A 20,499-nucleotide genomic window follows, 5' to 3' on the forward strand; every position below is an offset into this window, starting at 1 on the left:
AATATGTTTGTAGCATTAGATGTGACTTCTCTACCTTACCTTTATGTTTGCAGAGATTTAGGAATGTTCAGTTCATATACTCGTTTCTCCGAAAAGCAATGCTACAGCCAGTTATTCTATTTTGAACTGTCTGTTCCGTGTTGGAATGTCTGTTTTTGTTTTGGTCTGTGTGATCCCGCCCACTGCCAATTTAATATTGTTTTGACACTCTGGGTTGCCAGTTAAAGGAAAACAGTGTACTGTAGCCATGGACGTAAGCAAATGAACTGGGTCAGAGATCGCAGATTCTACCCTACCTTTAAAGCCTCGGCATCCATATAAAAATCTCTATGAAAGGGAGCATATTCAAATGCGGAGAAATTACCTCATCAACTTATAGTGTGCAAGTCTCCTCAGATTTCATTGTCAATTGCACTCGCTCCTGCTTCATGTCCTCAATCTGGCAATCCGCATGAGCGTCGAGTCTGGAGAGGAGGGGGCAGGGCAAACAACTCACTCCAATATTTTGAATTTGGACTGCAGAATCCATTTATTTCAAACGCTAGCTGTCAGTATTACACACTGCACCTTTAATAAATAGTTTTCCATTTAAATTTTATATTATTTTTTCTTCAGCATAAAACTTGAGTAAAAAGTTTAAATGAATAATTAATGATCCAGCATGATCCAAAGTGCATTCTGTTCTTCAGCTGAAGTAAGAACATCTGACCTTTTATTATTTTTCACATGATACTCTAGATCAGAGGTCCTTAAATCCAACCCTGGAGGGCCACTGTCCTGCAGAGTTTAGCTCAAACCCAATCAAACTCACTTACTTGCAATTTTCTAGTAACTTTGAAGACCTTCATTGGCTTGTTTCAGGTGTGTTTGATTCGGGATGGAACTAAACTCTGCAGGGCAGTGGCCCTTCAGGACTGGATTTGAGGAACCCTGCTCTAGATGGAGCAGGCTACTTTTTCCTTAAAGAGATAGTTCACCAAAAAATGAAAATATTGTCATTATTTACTCACCCTTATGTTGTTCCAAACCTGTATGAGTTTCTTTCTTCTGCTGAACACAAAAGAAGATATTTTGAAGAATGTTGGTAACCAGACAGTTGACGGTAGCCATTGAGCAGATCTATTCAACCAAAACCAAACATATTAACATTGTCATATCCATTACCATGCCAAACACTCTGAGAGTTGTCATGACATAAATATTTGATATTCATTTTTGTCATAACATTTCTTTGTTTTTTGCTTTATAACATGCTCTCAGACTCTGTAACTTCACTGTATAAGCATACGTTAGATCTTGTGAAGTCAAGCATGGCAGCTATACTGGCCTCTCTCATCATCATATTAAATTACTTGTGCATAAGAATGGATAAATCTCATTAATGTCTGTAGTCGCCAGCCTGATTGCTTTAACCACCAATGAACTGTGGCACACAAGAGGATCGGTTGTTCCCCTAATGCACACAGTGTTATCAGATGAATTGACTATGACAATCACTGCAGGAAAAATGAACACAGCAGGAGGCATGTAGTAATGTATGGTGAAATTCCACTGAAGTTTAAAGCCAACACTTTAAACAAATGAATCATCCGCAAAGCTGTCTAAACAGCCAAAGCAACACAGAGCGACTTGAGCTGCTCTCAAGTTTTGTGCTGCATTTGGTTGCTCTGTAGTTCTTCCTCTTGACAAAGCTGCAAATTCAAACATGAAATATTGGCATCTATTTCCAAGAACAGCTCTTCTCAAGTTTAAAGTTGTAAGTTAAGATGGTTTCTGTTACAGTCATGGCAGTTAACCAACTCAAAAGCGGAGTTTGATACGGTTTGTATTTGCTGTCGGATGTTGTAGAATGGACCGAAAATACGATGAAGTATTGTGAGCATTTATCTTTAGCGTTAAAGGTGCAGTATTATTTTCACCACCAGGTTTGTGCACTTTTCAGAATTAAGTTGAGAATTCCATAGATTCCAATTCAATTCCTTAATTTGGATTGAAGTACTGTAAAATCAATGTATCAATGCATAAAGATTGATACTATTCAAAAGTTTAGGGTCATTAAGATTTGTTTTATGTTTTTGAAAGAAGTCTCAGCAATGCTGCATTTATTTGATCAAAACACAGCTAAATTAGTAATATTGGGAAATATTATTACAATTTAAATCTACTTTAATATATTTTCAACTTTTATTTATTCCTGTGATCAATTTTCAGAATTGTCTCATGATCCTTTAGAAACCATTAAAATATGTTGATTTGTTACTCAAGAAACCTTTCTTATTAATAAAACAGTTAAAAACGGTTGTGCTGCTTTATATTTTTGTGGAAATGGTGATACATTTTATTCAGAAGAAATAAAATGCGTTTATTTAAAATAGAACTTTTATAACGTAAAAGTCTGTCACTTTTGATCAAATTAATGCATCCTTGCTAAATAGAGGTATTCACTTTTTAAAAATCTTACTGAACCCAAACTTGAACGATAGATAGATAGATAGATAGATAGATAGATAGATAGATAGATAGATAGATAGATAGATAGATAGATAGATAGACAGACAGACAGACAGACAGACAGACAGACAGACAGTTAGATCCATATTAGACAATACAACATACACAAAAATGACTGTGTACCTTTAAATATTTAACCAAATACATTTTTAAAAACATCCCTGAGTTGTGTTTACATTTGAGGTTTGTTGGAACATAGCCTCAACCCTGTGCAGTTTCTTTCTGTTCACTGCCCTTTAGAAGTGTCCCTGTAGCGTGCATTGCACCACACCTCACACTATTGATTCTAGGGCAAAGAATAAGCAATGCTTCACCAAGCACCCTTCTAAGGTCAAACAAAACTGTCCCTGTATTTCCAGGGGAATAAAGAATCTTGTGGCTGGTGCCTGTTCACATATGGGATTAGTACAGAAATAGATGGCAGGCAAACAGTCTTGCACTCTGTTTGCTGCATAACTGCAACCACATGCATTCTGGATTCTGTTTCTCCATGTTTTATTGCTCCTCCAAACAAAGAGAATGAGGCCTGCAGTGGGATATAGCAAACGTTTTTAAGGCACACTGATCTAAAAATGATTATGCATGAGTGATGCTGTGTTAATGAGTCACTGGCTGGTCAGCTTTTCATCAGCATCACTTGGATCAAGGCCTAGAAATATGAAAACCCATTCAGAGTTAAAAGTAAATAGAAAGAAAGAAAATGCATTCTGTCATTCTGTAATAGCACAAAAATTAATGGTAATTTACTCACCATGTCAACTCGTATGACTTTCCTTCCCCAGTGAAACACAAGAAGAAAAATTCTGAAGTCTTTTTTTCCATGCATTTACTATGAATTGGGTCTGGAGCTTTCAAGTTTCAAATACGACTCAAAAGCACCATAAATCAATCATAAAATAGGGTTGATGTGACTTGTGTTGTATTCTCAAAGCATACGATAGCTTTGTGTGAGAAACAGAACAAAACCGATAATCTTCTCCACCAATTTGCTTGCAACAACCACTGAATCAGTGAACTGAGAACCACATCCATCTAATATGTGAACGAAATATGACAGTGTTCAGAAATAAGTACTTTCTGAAATATATTTAGCACCTTACAATTGTTGGGGAAAGGTACTTTTAAAAGTAATGCATTACAATATTGCGCTACTCTTAAAAAAGTAACTAATTGCGTTACTCAGTTACTTTTTATGGAAAGTAATGTTACATCACTTTTGCTTTGCTTTTGCTGACTTGGGCTGGACATAATAACAAAAAAACAAAAACAAAAAATAAGCCTAAGGCTAAAGGAAATGAAATTTTATGCCTGTACATGCGCAGCTAATAGGATGCAGAAGAAAGTTCACCACTCTTACAAATGAAATTAAACACAAATGTGATGTTTATCCAAAGTCATTTTTGCTTATTAGTATGGTTTAATTGGATCATTGAAGGTCAACAGCAAAGACATTGGTCAATACATTTTTTGTGTTATTTAACATATTTAATTATTGCATGTCTGCGTAGTATTTTGAGTTTGCATTTCACTGTTTTTATTCATTCTGAGTAAAACTGAATCTGTTTTTGTGCAAGTGAGATGAATAAATGCCTGCTCACATTTAGGGCCAGATTTACTAACAGTTTTCGCCAGCGCTCTTTTGCCATTAAAAAAACTACTGTGAGGATTCACTAAAGAGACGCAGTGAAAAATTTGCGCTGAAATGGCGTGGACAGTATATACAACATATTGCATATGCATATGTAGTTTTCCCTTTCAGATGCAGAATTTATGGGAAGAGAATATTTAGATGAATCATGCAAGGTGATTTATAAAGATTTGCTCTAGTCAATTTATTGGCCGCCCAAAAAAAGCATGTCTTAAACCAGATGCTAATTGGCGCTGCTCTTGGTAGGTCATTATGCAAATGATCCGGCTGCGTCTGTGTTCTTTAATTTGCCCGTCAGCAGATCACACGCAGAACTTTCCACTACCATTGGTGCTTTTATGGGATTGTGCTCTCGCGCTAATTTTCCCTGTATAGTGTCACACATATTGTTTGTTCTTAGTTTCAGTTTTCATGGACTTTTGGTTTGTTACATGTGGGCGAGTAAATGATGGGTGAACTATTTTAAAGAGCAGACGTATCCAGGCTCTTTAATATTCTGACGCAGAAGGAGAATTTTCACACATGTGAAACACAGAATCACACCATTTCAGCTCTGTTCACTGTTCTGTTCATTCTGTCTTTTTTTCCCCAGGCGCCAGCCTGCACACTGCAGACCAGCGGTACTTCTGGTTCCACCACAGCGACGGTGATACAATGAGCGTCCAAAACCCAGAGGAGATGAACCTGTGTTCCGCTGTTTGGGCTGTGGTGGCCTACGTGGTCGCTGACCTGGAGGAAATGCTCCCCAGATAGTGAGTCTCTCATAAACGCCTGAACAAACCCCTGTCCATCAGCTTACAGCAGCCGGTCGATCAAACCGCTACCTTGAGAATTCTCTATCAGCCTGATGTTTTTTTTCTGATTTGACTTTATCATAACCTCAGATACACTCCTGATCACTCCACTGTCATGTAGTATGTACTGCTACTTTGATACATGTGTAATTTTCTTTTTTAATTGTCTTATTATTCTTTTAGAATGTGAAAGAGTTCCTATTTGTAATGTATTTATTGATTTGACAAATTTCTACACATAAGCAGTTAATAATCTTAAAATGTACATTAAAAAACTGAATAAAGCATCCAGCAATCCGTGACAAAAATTTGAAGAGTCTTGGTTTCAAAATTTCATATAAACAGTGATAAACAGTGTGATGCTGTTATGATGTCATTTTCCATGAATAGGTCTTATTCATCAGATCATATGACTTCCCCTTGGAAACTAAGCCTAGGTCCGCTTTCCTAAAACAAACAAGGTAATGGAAATGCTGCTATCCAGTCATCCTTCCTCTAATGTAAAAATATATATATATTTTTTTGTGTTGTTTTTTTGAGAAGGTGTTAAAAGGTTAGGTGAAAATAATTTACTCACCCTCATGCCCTTCTGAACTCAAAAGACTTTCATTCATCACTAAAACACAATTGAAGATATTTATTAAATCTGAGAAATCCTTTCGTCCTTTCATTGAATCATTGAATTTCATTGAGTCCATTCCTGTGGAAGCATGTTTCCACCACAGAATAAAACAATTTAAAAGATAATTGCAACTTTTTATCTCACAATTCTGACTTTCTTTCTCAGAATTGCGAGATATAAACTTGCAATTATGAGTTATAAAGTCAGAATTGCGGGATATAAAGTCACAATTGTGAGAAATAAAGTCAGAATGGCCAGATATAAACTCGAGTTATAAAGTCAAATTCTGAGGAAAAATTTTGGAGATAAAAAGTCGCAATTACCTTTTTTATTTTGTATTCAGTGGCGGAAACAAGCTTCCATACATTCCAGCTAAAACTTTGATGCTTCAAAAAGTTCATAAAGACATTGTAACAGTAATCCACTTGAATTAAGAGATTTAATCCAAGTCTTCTGAACAGACGTGATCGCTTATAATGAACAGATTTAATTGGCACATTTAATAGGTCTTTATTCACATCTAAACATTGATCAATGCACATACAGTACATATACTGTAGTACATAAAATATTGGAAGCACATTTGAGATTCCGCAAGAACCAATGAGGTTTGTTCTTTGAGCTTCCGTTTACCATATTTATGCATGTGTATTGATTAATGTTTATATGTGAAAAAGCCTAAATTAAATATATGTATCATATAAAGCTACCATGTTTCTTCAGAAGACTTGATTCATATGGACTACTTTTACAATGTCTTTATTTAAGGCTTAAACATTTTATTTGCAAGGACTTTAAATGGACGGACAGAAATCTCTTATGTTTCTTCAAAACGAAAGTCTTGTTTGAAATTACATGAGGGTTCATGAGTAAATGATTACAAAATTTTCATTTTTGGGTGAACTAACCCTAGAACTAAGCACTCAGAATTGAAAGCACCAGGCTGGAATTTGTCAGATATTGTAGTAAAGTTATAGATCTCCATCATATTAAATCTATAACATCTGCTTGAGAATGAGAAAAATCCTCATTTAGGGTAATTTTTCATCTGAAAAACAAGTTAATTCTGAATAACTGGTTTCAAAAATGCTTACGAAAAAATATCCCTTCCTAAACCTTTCTTTGTGGGGTGGTTATTAGAATTAGCATAATTTATCAGATAATCTTATGCTGAAATTAAATATTTAAACATCAAAAAAGGATACTTAAGATTCGTGAAACTTTCTTACAATATTGTGATGAAAGTTGTGTGTACTTGACATTAAAAGCATATAGTGCTGTTTATCAGGCAAAAGAAATAGGTAATCTTGCATCCTCATTTTGTTGTATGTGTACGTGTGTGTGCCCATGTGTGCCTGCACTTAATGTCTGGTTTTCAATTTCATCAAACAAGTAAGTTCTTGTTTCTATGACAACTTGGATTAAGATGAGCATTATGCAAGAAAATCGGCCCGGTCTTTAGATTTCCCACAGCGTTTCTACTCGCGCTGACTAAATCTGAATCATACAAGCATCTTGAATGCACATGTTTCACAAAGAGAAATGTCACAGACTTGGGAGGTTATGTGTCACTTTCATGGGATCTGTGCTTTTTTTTTTTTTTTTTTTTTTTGTTTCGCAGCGATTACATGCTGACATGAACTTTTTTAGAGAAAATTACCCAGATAAGTTTGGTCAGTATAGGGTAATAGGTCAGTGTTTGCTCAAAATGAAGACCTGGTTGTATTTAAGTGGTGCTTACTCCATTCCTGACTTTCACTGTCTCATAGACATACTTTTTCATCTGTCCTAAAGAAAAAATGACTCCACAAGAGTTTTTTCTCCCTGCTTTGATCGGGTAACAAAAGTTTGCAGACATTGACCCAAGGCTGCTTTTATATTGCCTTGGGTCTCAGATTGGAGACCACATCATAAAGGCATTTTCCTGGGATTTTCAGAGACTTAACTTTATCAAAAGCTGCCAAGACTATTTTTTTGGCCTCGATGTACTATAATAACAAGGTCCAGCCATTCAGTACAAGTTATGCTCAGTCGATGCTCAATCAGTTTTAGTGGCATAATATTGACTACCACGAAAACAATTTATTGGCTTGTACTTTCTTTTCTTTAAAATCAGTGTTACAGTAAAGCACTTATAATGGAAGTAAATGTGGCTAATCCATAACATTAACATATATATATATAATTATTTTTTTTTTTTTTTTTTTTTTAAAGTCAAGGCAAACAAAATGTGATTTTAGTGTGAAAAAAATTACTTGCTAATCTTTTCTGTGTAAAGTTGTACCCAATATTATGGCTTCATTGACATGACAGCATAGACCAGTTAACTCTAAAACTGATTATTTTAACAGCTTTACAACTCAAATTATACTCACGTATTAACAGAAAATTGTATGCACCTGTAAGTGCTTTTATAAAATGACAAGCTTCACATTTCTGCAGTTAAATTCCATTGTAAGTGCCTTGCGGGACGCAAAAAAAATGATTTATTTATGTATTTATTTTGTGGTAATCCTGTTGACCGAGCTTAGTTGTTCCAAACCTGTAACACTTTTGTTCGACATCTTTGGAACGCAAAGGAAGATATTTTTAATAATCTCCCATCATTTTTCTCCTTCCATTGAAAGTCTATGCAATCAACATTTTAATGGAAGCTCGAACTTTAACGCTTGATGTGAGAGAACCAATGAGGATTGTTCTCAATCATTAACCAATCACATTTTGAGCTTATGTCATTTACCATATTGAATGTGCTCCCTGTACAGTATGTGCGTTTATCTACATTAAATCTGTTCATCGTATAAAGCGATCGTGTCTCCTCTGATGACTTGGATTAAACCATTTGATTTATATGGATTACTTTTTGATGCATGAAGATGTTGTTTGCATAGACTTTCAATGGATGGACAAAAACTATGAAAGACTATTACAAAATACCTTTGTCTTATGGTTTGGAAAGAATTCATGGTTTAAGACAGAATTTTCATTTTTGGCTGAACTATCCCTTTCACTTGTACTGAACCTGGAACACCACTGCAACCTTTCTTCTGTGGAATGTTCATATTTGTTTTAATGTAGTCAGGATATCATTTGAGCTCTTGTTTTTGAGTTCCACAGTGCAGACGTTGAGGTGTGGTGGTAAAAGTCGCAGCATCGCACCTTCACAGTTATTTTCCAGCTCAAAGAGAGGAGAGAATTGCTTCGAGTAGAAAACAGCTGGAAGCTTTTAGCCGCATTTGTGTATGTTATTGCAAATGATGTCAGGATTTTTGAGGGCACTGCTCGGCCTATGAAAACAAAACTTAGAGCTCAATCTAGACATAGGAGGCGCAATATGTTAACTTTCCCAGAAATCATGGGTACAGAAGTGTGTGTAAGAGTTGTTTGGAATGCTAGACTTGGCTTTGGTCTTAAAAGCATGCCTGGGATAGATGCATATGGAAGCGGTCAGTAATTTAATTACAGGTTGTGGAAGCACAGATCGTGGAAAGTAAAAGCACTCATTGTGACGTGGGTACCGTTGATCATACTAAACCCATTTTATGTGCCTTAAAAGTTTCATCTGCTTACTAACAGACTTCCAAATAGGGCCATTGAGTTTAATGAGGTTATGCAGCGATTGTTGAGTGTAATGAGTTGGAAAATCTTGTGAGTGGGAAAGGCCACTATTTCCTCCATTTACCTACACTGAAGACAGCCCACCAGTAAACACAACACAAACCAATTTAAAGTTCCACAGAGTCACCTTCTTTACATAGGGTTATGGAGCGTGATGTCCATCCATCATGCTTTATTTATAGAATCAACTCGTCCCTTTTCACCAGGCTGGGCGTTGGGACGTCTTAATGCAAGCACACAAAATATATATGTCAGAGTTATAGAGGAGACCTAAAGCAAAGCCAAGGTGGTTGAGGAACAGTTGGTGAAGAATGTTAAAGTTATTTTTTTTAAAGGAATCAACAAGGTTTGTAGCATCCCTGTAATCATCCCTGCTTTTCTTTCTTTCTTTAAAAAAAAAAAAAAAGTGGAGGTTACAGTAAGGTGAATGGGACCAATTTTTGGAGGATTTAAAAGCTAAAATATTTAGCTTATAATTTTATAAAAACATTTACATTAAAAGTGCAGTAAACAATTTCTGAAAAGAATTTTCAGAAGAAAACTTTAGCAAATTTTTATTTAGTTCAATGGTTTGTAAGTCACCACAAGATTGCTTTACTGTTATTAATTGACAGATAGTTGACGTGCGGCTTTTGGAACGGAGCATCTCTGTGGGGCTGGATACCTTATGGCCAAATGTAGATCTCTGTTAGTCAGCTAGCTCAAATCAGAGAGCTTCTCCTGAAGCTGCCAGCTTTTGATCATGCTGTCAGTGTGAATATGAACACATTGCTGGTGTAAGAGACACGTTATTGAAAGCCTTGTTCTGTGGCTCAGTACAATATATTAGTGATCATGTCAGGGGAACAGAAGGTAAATTAAAATGAACAACTATAAACACTTTGTTAGTGGCACTTTCACACACTATTTTTACATTTTACACTATGGCGTTTCTTTCGGGTTCTTTTTTTAAGCATTAGATGCACAAATAGCATGTTAAAGTGAGAATTATAGTACACTCTTAGAAAGGGTTTATAAAGAACCGTAAAGGGTTCTGTCAGGCACTTAATTTATATAACCTTTTAGTGGTTTCCATCATGGTATAATTTTATGGATTTAGTTTGAATTAATTTAGTTTATTTCATTTTTTTAATTTTAAATAATTTGTATGAATTACACAGCTTGTAAACATACTTTATCACTAAAAACCCATCAAAGTATTATGCAGTCATTTAAGATATTTCTTCTTACATAGAACTTTTTTGGCACAAAGGTTTTTTAAATTGAGAAATTAAAACCTATATAGTTCCCCATTGAACCTTTTTTTTTTTGTTTATACCATAAGACGTAGACACCCATCCCACATACACACGCACACACTCCCAAATCAGTTAAAGGGTTAGTTCACCCACAAATAGTAGCGCGTCTGTGTTGCACGTCACCACGTATCACACACATGACCAGCGTCGGCCAATAGTGAGCCTATGTGGTGACGTGCAACACAGACGCGCTACGCTTAAACACTACGTGAAAAGACTCGAGACCCAGAGAGAAGGAAATGAAAAGTGGAATAAAGTCATTATTTTTGTTTGTTTTTGCGCACAAAAAGTATTCTCGTCGCTTTATAAACTTAAGATTGAGCCACTGGAGTCACTTGGACTATATTAACAATGTATTTAATACATTTTCTGAGCCAGCAAGTTTCAGTCCCTTAGAAGCCTATGGAGGAGTGATCCAGCTCTCAGATTTAATCAAAAATATCTTAATTTGTGTTCCGAAGATGAACGAAGGTCTTATGGGGTTGGAACATGAGGGTGAGTAATTACTGACATAATTTTCATTTTTGGGTGAACTAACCCTTTAAGCGCAAATCTTGCCTTAAAAACGGTTTTCATTGGTCAATCACGCAGTCAGCTGTCAAGAAGAGTTCAGACTCTTCAGAAATGTTATGGATTTGATAGCGAAAAACAGTAATGCTATCTATCAGTATGTGCTACTAATGCTACACTGAGGTTAAGGTTGGGATTAAGGCTTGATATTTATTTCAGCATTATATAGTCAATCAGTAATGACTGACATGACATTGGTTGCAGGGTGATGTTTACGCTGGTTTCAGTGAAAAAATTACACATTTTAAACACCAATATCACAGGTCTTGATATTTATATATTTGTAGTGAAAAACTATTTCAAAATGTTTACTCTGATTTGATTAATCAAAAAACTGTGGTACCATGGGAAATGCAAGTCAAATAGCCTACATGTAGTTCCAAATTGGTTAGCAACTCTGTTAGCAATCCATTAGCAAATTTGCAACCCTGCTTCTCATTTGGGTGTTAGCCTGTTTTTTTAATGGTTTGATTTTTTATTTGATTTTTTTACATTTGATTTGGTTGTTTAATATTAATAGCTAGAAAATTAAACAATCACAAAAATTAAGTTTTTAAACTACTTAGACATGCTCAAATTTGGTAACAGAGTTGGAAAAATGGAAGATTCATAGAAAATCAATGAGAATAGAAGTCAACAGAACAAAAGGCTTACCTCCTGAGGTTGACGATCAACATTTTCTGAAGGTTAATCACCTGCTTTCATCGTCATTTGTTGTAGAAAGAAAAAAAAAATGCTATTTTGTTTTTGTGAAAAGTGGCTTCAAATGGCAAGACCATTGAAGGTTTTATCTTCTTAGATAATAGGTTTTATTTGCAACCAAACACAGCCAAGCCATGTCCCTGGGGGATAAAGAGAGGATATTCCAAATGCAGCATTCAATTCAATTTTACTGAATCAACTGAATGAATATTTCATGCAATATATTTCAGACAGGATTAAATGAAATCCATCATCTCCTATGTATCCAATTTGAGCAATCTATGACTACTTTTCCAAGTTAGCTCATCCCATTTGGATAACACATTTCAGTAGGATGGCACAAAATGTAAGGTTTAACAAATGTTTGTGTGTTGTCAGTGCAACTGAAATCAGCAGATTTATTGTCTCTGTTCCCTGTGAGATTTGTTGTAGCCAGAGGTTAAGTTCAGCTGTGGCTGCCAGTGAAACTCAGCTTGTCTCATTTTTCAGTTTTCATCTGGTTTCCAAATATTCAGTGTGTGCTCAACCCTGCATTTTGATTGACACGTTCAAGTGAGCTAATTCTGGTGTGTTTGCTGTAAGGGAGGACCAGTTCCTACTAATGCTAATGCCAATGCTAATTCCCTGCTGTTGTATAGGTGTCCTCAAGAATTTTCTGCCTTCATTAAGATTTTTTTTTTTGCCGCATTAGGTTTTGTCAGACTTTAGCTTTACACGATTTGGGGTAAATTGTTAATATCTGCTTTAGAAATGTATTCAGACCTTGTAAAAGGAATAATAAAAAAACGACTAAAATTGCGTTGATTTTAAAGTACGTTTGGCATGTTGTAGTTCTTCACAAAAATGCTTTGGATAAAAAGTTCTCTTTTTCTAGACAGTAATCATTATCTTCATTGTGTTTTTTTTGAATACAATATAAGTACTTAAGCAAGTAAGAAAAAAAGAAATTGCTTGACAAACCACTGAGTGGCTTAATTGGATGGTTTTCTCTTTTTCTGTAACTTTGATGTGTGACTGCTCTTTAGATGAGTTTTCCACAGCCTTGTGTTTTCACACGGTACAATGGAAGATAAGGCCACAGCAATCCAGTCTTTTCAATAAAATGTGCAACAGATGCTACAGATCACAATCCATGGATTCCTAGAATTCTATGAAGCTTAAGCAAAAGAACATGGCCAGTTTTGCAGCCTATTCAGAACGAAATGTGTCCCTGAGAAAGACAAATAAAGAAAGCTAAAATCCTCAAACTGTTGTTTGTTTTATGACCCTTTATGTACAGCACTTTGGTCAACTACTGTTGTTTTTAAAGGTGCTCGGGAAATAAATTAAACTTGAAACTTGAAACTCTTCTCCCCTTTAATCAAATTTAACGTCAGGGTTGCAGCGTTACCAGATATCTAACAAGTTGAGCCCACCAAATCAATGAAAACGTTTTTGACTATGACCACGGATAATAGCAGAATTTGTGAAAATGAGCAGACATAGTTTTTAGATTCTACCCTCTTGGAGATCAGGTCTGCTCCATCAGTCTTCAGAAAGTTCATTTGTCCTGACATGGTTTTGACTTCGCTGACAGGTTGAAGTGCACATCCACTTAAATTTATATGGCTGATTTTATGAGGCACTTGTCACTTTTTTTCTCATTGAAATTGATTTCAAGATCGTGTTATTCTTGAGATTTAGGAAGGAGCGACTAGACTATTGAAACGGAGGCTGAGCTGATGCAATTTATTGCAATCGAGTGGTACAATAGTAAAACAGCCTGTTCTACTGCCTATTGTCTGTAATGATTTTTTCCTCACTGTATTTTTTTTCCCAATTTCACTTAAAGTAGTCAATCATCCAAATTGCACAAAGCTGTAGAGTCTATTTTTCATTATAGCATTGCACGGAAAACACCATTGATTGTGTCTTCTGCAAAAATGATACAATCTTTGTAGAAGTTTATATCTGACTATCATTAATAGCTCTGTGCAGTTTCATCATTGTCTCACAGCTGGCAACATACACAAAGTAGTGTCGGGCTGCTGAATATTTACATTTGTTTTATACTAAGCAATAAAAAGGATGCAAGATAAATTGTTTTGTTGGATTTATCTATTACAGATGTACACTGTTCATTGCTTTGTTGAAAAAAAGTTGTGGGATTGGTTGTACTACCTTCACTTTAACCAGTTAGAAATGAGGAAATCACTATGATACATGATCACCACCACCCTACTGATGACAGTAGAAGCTGTCAAAACACGTGTTGCATGGGTCCGTGCGTCAGGTCTCAAAGTGACAGCAACCTAATATACCTGCTGCCAAATTATGAGATAATATTAAAAATATCTATATGGCTAGTGTAGCTAATAAAGCTAATATCTATAGTTTTTCCCATGGTATCGATGTTAAAATTGTGGCCAGTGAAAATGCTAAGTGGACTGACGACAGAAGGTCTGGACTCTATCACAGCTTTTCTTGGTCATTTTTTGGGGCGTGACAATATAATCTCGATGTCCCTACAATAACAGACCAGCGTGCATCTAATAAATGATCGATTCAAGAACGTTGTGCAAGTTTACTGCAACAATGGAGCCACGAACTTCACATACTTTCAAAACACATACTTCAGCGTTTAGTTGATTCTGGTAAGCGCTCATTGTCACAGTTGTAAACACAACGGCTTTCTTCTTCCACGAGGGGTTTTGACGTCACGGCATTTGTTTCCATGCGGACCGATACACACATCTCCCGGACATCCTTGTTCAACCAATCAGGGGTGCGTTTCCCGTACAACTATATAGCTCGCTGCTTAACTACCATAGTACGATGCATCGTTGGAGAAATCAACTAGCTAGTCACGACTGTTTCCCGAAACCGTATGTCGCAAAGTATCGTTCAGCCACGTTGGTTTATGACGTCTCGCACGTGGTGGACTAATAACTTATTTTAATTAATCTGTTTGAGATCGAATTAACGCTAGATTTTGTCATATAAGTTACAGACATGGCATCTGAAGACCATTTCTAATTTTTCACAGTTATTTTGCTTTATTACCAGACTCAATATGTGGCTCGATCTTACATAGTAGAGCACGTTCGCACATGCGCAGTCTTCAGAAACGGTGCTTTAAAGGTGAACTAAGTAACTTTTTTTACCTTAACTGAACAGCTTCGGAGTCATTGGAATGGTTATATTACTTATTTTGGGTTGAATGGTGGTCGTTTCGCACCCCCCTGGTGCCCGTGAGCGGAAAATACGCACTTGCAACTTTGAGCCGGTGGGCCGCCGGCCGCCGCGTCAGGAAGTCTCGCGTGATATCAGGTCTCGCGATGTAAACAATTGCTTTACGGCCAAAAGAAATCTGCTAAAATGCTGTCATTATTGCGCTCCCTCATGCTGTCCAAACCCGAATGAAGAAGACGTTTTAAAGAATGTCCCATCTGCTTTGATGTCGTTGATCTATAACCTCTGGTGTCTGAGAATCACCAACGAGTTTTTACAACAGTGTTGTCAAATATCTATTCCGAAGCTGTGGGGGGAGCTCTAGAGAGAAACCTGCGAGCAAAAAGCGAGAATACAGCGAAGAAATCCCGAAGCTACTGAGTGCCATAGATATCATATAAAGGCTAGATGGCTCGTCCGCGCTGCTGGCCAATGGAGCTCGACATCCGCACACGGCGGCCATCTTACGACAGGGTGCTCGCTCACTCATAACATGGTGCATGTACTTTTAAATAACCATAACTTGCTCAATTTTCTACCGATTTTCAAACGGTTTGGTTTGTTATAAACGTCAGAGATGTAGCTATTATACTGCATACATATGAATAATTATGTTCAAAATGTTTAAGCATTCAGAATTATAGCCACGTTAATAACGTTTGTAAGAAACCAAACCGTTTGTAAATCCGTCCAGATTTCAGCGAGATAAGAGGATTTGTGTGCGTGCTGCTCACTCACCTTAATTCACAGAGCCCTGTCCTAAGATGGCCGCCGGTGATGCCGGAAGTGACTCCGCCTTGAGCCATCTAGCCTTTATATGATATCTATGCTGAGTGCTGCTTTAAATCTCTTGACAAACTAAAATACGTAAATTACGTTTGTATGTATTCTAAATAAATAACACGGGTTGTAGTGAATGCCAGCATGCTTATTTTGCTAAAGATAAGGATTTATTCAGTCTACATCTCATGTAAACTAGAAACTATGCTTCTAACCACAGCTCGAGAGCTGTCGTTCCAACCACACAAGTTTGCGAACGTTCGTTGGAACGATGGTTTCGGGAAACACCAAATCGTTGAACTATGCTGATAATGACGGAACTTGCGACCATTGGCTAACGATGCTTTCAGGAAACGCACCCCAGATCGCAACTTCGATCAGAAATGTGTGCCATATGCATCAGACGTTCAGCCAATGGTCTGTGGGCGTAACGTCTGAGGCTGAGACTAAGTGGCAAGTAACTTTGGAAAACCACAAAGCACAGTGGCATGGTGAGCAAAAAATGTCAAGCCCTGCTTACAACTCATGTCGGTTGTGGAGTAGGTTGTAACAATAGCCTCTATGACCTTGACATTCATTTACCCAGTTTCTTTATAAGTAGTAGATTTTTTAAACTACTTTAATTTGTATCAGATAAATGTGGAAATATATCATTTTGAGCACAAAACTCTTTCAGCCAGATGCCCAAACACTCCCGATCAACTAATCTTCACATTGTGCTTATAAAAAATGCAGGTATACCTTGTCACACAGTCTGCCACATAGTTAGCTGGATATGTCATAGTGAAATGGTCAAAGGTCAGAGGTGGGGTGTCAATGTGAAAGTTTTACATGTGAGTCACTAGTGATGAGAATAGCAAGATCACATGCCACTGTCACAAACTTTCTTTCTTTTCCCACTCCCACACACCCTGCAGTCTCACAGCTATGACCTTTTCTGAACTAATTTTCCTAGTGTGTTTTTTTTTTTTTTTTTCACCAATTTAAATGAACCCTATTTCTTTGGCATTTCTGGGGTTTTCACTTCTACTACAGGCGGTCTAAAAAATTTCTGAAAACCAAGGGGGAGAAAAGTTCTGTCTAAGCTGCTCGTATCACGATGTGGTACATACATGTGCCATTTAAACAGTGGTTAAGGAGGCAGGGGGATGTGGTTATAATTGCAGTCTCCCTCCTCTTCACGGTTAATTCCAGCACTAGCTTACAGACTTCTTGTCTTGATTGACCATTTGCGGTGGTGTAAATGATTACAGTACCGTCATGTAAATGATGCTCCCGGGATTGCGGTAAGTGATGCAGCTGGAATGATGGAGTGTATGATGGAGTTTCCATGTATTCATCCATGACCCAAACTGCTCATGTTTAAAAACCTTTAGAGATAATATAAAATATAACATGAAGAGGAAAGTTCACCCAAAAAAAAAAACAAAAAAAAAATGGTGGTCATTACCCCTTAATTTTTCTTCTTCCATGAAACAGAAAATGACGTTTAGCAGAATGCTGATGCTGCTTTTTTCCCATACAACTTCTTGATGAGCTGTCAAGCTCCAAAAATGACCAAAAAAAAAGACAGTTCTCCAAAATGACTCAGTGAGTCCTATATTCCACGTTCAAAAAAAAAATGCCGTATTTAAATATATTTTCAATTACACATTTGCAATGAAGTCGCAATTTAGCACATTTAAAATATATTAACTTTAACTGTAATATCAAATAGCACACTAGAGTTAAACTTATAATCAAGCACTTTACTTTCTGCTATGGTATGTCAGTCAAAACTTTTAATTTAACTTTATTACAAAGTGCACTTTTTAAAAAGGTGTCACAAAAGTGTACTGTTTAAGTACACTTAAGTGGCCTTTTATTTCATTTATATTATTTATATATATATTCTTTGTTTTACTCTTAAAGTTCAGAAATGGGTTTGTCTGTCTATCAGCTCTGCACAGTATTATCCGTGTATAATATGCAGTGTGTTTGAAGGAAATGTGTTTGTTTGATGTAAACACTAGTGTTTTGAGGATTTTGATTAATGATCAAACTTGGCATAGATGTTAAGAGGCCTGGTGTTTCAGTCCATTATGTAATGCTGGCAACAACAAAAAAAAAAAACCTCTGATGGATCCTTTACAACCGAGCTACGCCAGAAGCTGCAAGATCAGCTCTCTGTGTGAACAACAAATTAAAGAAAATATGGGGGGAAAGAAAAGGCCAAAAGAGAGAATTGCAGCAAACTATGAATACAAATGAACACTTTAGGAATAGCCATAAGTGATGGATAGCTCAGTGTTTCTGGGGGTTTGATGATTGCATTACAGTAATGCATAATTTCCACAGCATGCAGAAACATGGCCTGGGCACCTCAGACATATAAAAACTTTTGCGAGTATTGAAATGTATGCTATGCTTTTATGAATTCATGTTATGTTTACCTCCCAGCCCGGCTTTGCTGAGACAAGCTGTATTTTCTGAATGCAGATGTCTAGTATTTATTTCAAAACACTTCCAGGAGTGAATGATTCACATTGTACCATGCTCAGTGTACATGCCCCTGTCATTTGAATCAAACGTCTTTCAAGCGCAATTATGTTCTTCTCTCGGCACGGGTAAACAGGAATAAAGAAGAACAGTCAGATGTTTCTGATGGTATGAAACATCTGCGTTACCTGGATTTCACCCTGTAGAACGTAAAGTTGAAGCTGCCTTGCACAGACTGTCTGTTTCATTCAGCCAGTCTCCTGGGCTGATGAGTGGGCGGCATGCTGTGGATTTTCCGCTTCTGTTGTTGATGCTGCAGATCCTATCAGTCTCTGGAACAGGAAGCAATATTCCAGTGTTTCATTGAGCAAAAATGCATAAATATTTATGGTGTGTTTCTTGCAAATCCCTTAATATCCAAATATGGCAAATCACATATTCATCATAGTTTCGTATCGCATCATCACTTCTGTATGACTAAAAAGGTTTGTGTGCCAAAGAGTAACTGATTTCCCCACAGGGTTATTTCCTTTCTCTGTAGACACGCTTGGGGACCCTTTGAAACAATTAAAGAGAGAAATGTCATTGGGTGAAATGGTGTAGAAATGTTAATAGCCTTAGAATAAAGTATATTAATATTATAGATTATATTAAAAATACGTGTCCTGTGCAGTCAGGGTCGAAACCAGTATATATTCAATATATATTCAATCAAGGGCGTAGATTTGGTTTGAACATTGGGGGGGTTGAAGTTTGGGTTCTGCATTTTTTTCATGTGATCATGGTATACATATTGAGGGGGTTGTAATGCATAGATTTAAATATTGGGGGGGTTATCTCCCCCCTAACCCCCCCACAAATTACGCCCCTGTATTCAATATATTAAAGTTTAGTGATCCATCAATGACAGATTTATTAAAGGCAGGGTACGTAATTTTCTGAGATGCTAGCAATAGCGAGCTAGCTTTGAAAGCATGAGATCCCACCCTCCCTTCAGAGTCTCCAAAACCACGCCTTCTTCAAAGCACAAGAACGCATCCAGCAATGAGCAAACAAAGGTGTCAGGAGAGACGATGTTTAATGTCTGACTGACGTCTGCCTAACTCTGCATGGTATGAAACGTGCTGATGACGCGTGCACGTCTGTGCAAGCAGGTATATATACATAGGCTATAAATAAGACATAAAAGAAGACTTTCAACCAATAAAACGAAAAATGTTTCTGGAACAAATTGCTTCTATAAATCTCATCGAAACTGAAGATATTTTTATTACAGTGCATGCTGTTGGTCTGTGCTTATGGACTGTCACATCCACACAACTGGGCTCTTCTCAAACCACTCCTACAGAGAGAATTTGGATTCTCTTTTCATTTCAGAACATTTCATGCATGGGATGAGGTTTGCGTTTGATTGACTTGAATGTAGCATCTGTCCTGAATGTTTCCTTCAATGTAAAAAGGCTATATAAAACACGGCTGAATTGTACAGCCAAATCAAGCTGGAGGCAGGTGAATAATGGTCCTGTCAGCATGTTACTTTCGTTTTTCAGAAACATCTTGTCGTTTTACACTCCATTCCCTTCAACCGCCTGTCAGCTTCATGCAAATAATCTCTCAGACCTTTCACGGAAGGCTTTTTATATGTAAATGTACTCTGAATCATCTGCCTTTTTCTCTGTAAACATGTTTTATTTGTTAGTTCATCAGTTTAAATATCCCTGTATAGAATCGTCTCGTTATGCGGAAGTGTGAAACATTGTGGTTATTCAGATATGCTGCAAAAGACTTTTGAGGGAACTGATTCCCGTGACGGAGTAAATTAGAACATCGTTTGATTTTAATGCAGCGTATGGCGACATCTAGTGAATGAGTGAGTAAACAACAGGTCATATTTACATGAAAAAGAGCAATGTTTGTAAGATTATAAACATGAAGAGAAATGTTTAAGTGTAAATAAATTACATTATATGTGTTTAAAAACACTTAAATGTAATAAATTAATACATATTAATATACGTTGAGACATTTTATTAGTTTTACAATTTCTTGCTCAAGGGAACCCACTAGATCAGGGTTCACCAATCTCGGTCCTGGAGGGCCGCTGTCCTGCAGAGTTTAGCTCCAACCAGCTCCAACACACCTGTTTGAAAGTTTCTAGTATGCCTAATGAGACCTTGATTAGCTGGTTTAGGTGTGTTTAATTGGGGTTGGAGCTAAACTCTGCAGGACAGTGGCCCTCCAGGACCGAGATTGGTGAACCCTGCACTA

At 36.8% G+C, this 20,499-nt stretch overlaps 1 protein-coding gene across 1 annotated transcript in view; it reads left to right on the forward strand.

The window, feature by feature from the left end:
• LOC307171808 (carboxypeptidase Q-like) overlaps positions 1–5,265 on the forward strand; it is a 62,663-nt gene extending 57,398 nt beyond the window's left edge. Inside the window, exon 8 of the mRNA XM_079893668.1 lies at positions 4,752–5,265. Within this exon, the coding sequence (XP_079749794.1) occupies positions 4,752–4,912 (161 nt within the window). The 3' untranslated portion in view covers positions 4,913–5,265. The remainder of the gene's footprint in view (positions 1–4,751) is intronic.
• The last annotated feature ends 15,234 nt before the right edge of the window (positions 5,266–20,499 follow it).

The sequence above is a fragment of the Squalius cephalus genome, assembly GCF_949319135.1.
Source record: "Squalius cephalus genome assembly, chromosome: 15".
Taxonomy (NCBI): Eukaryota; Metazoa; Chordata; class Actinopteri; order Cypriniformes; family Leuciscidae; genus Squalius; species Squalius cephalus.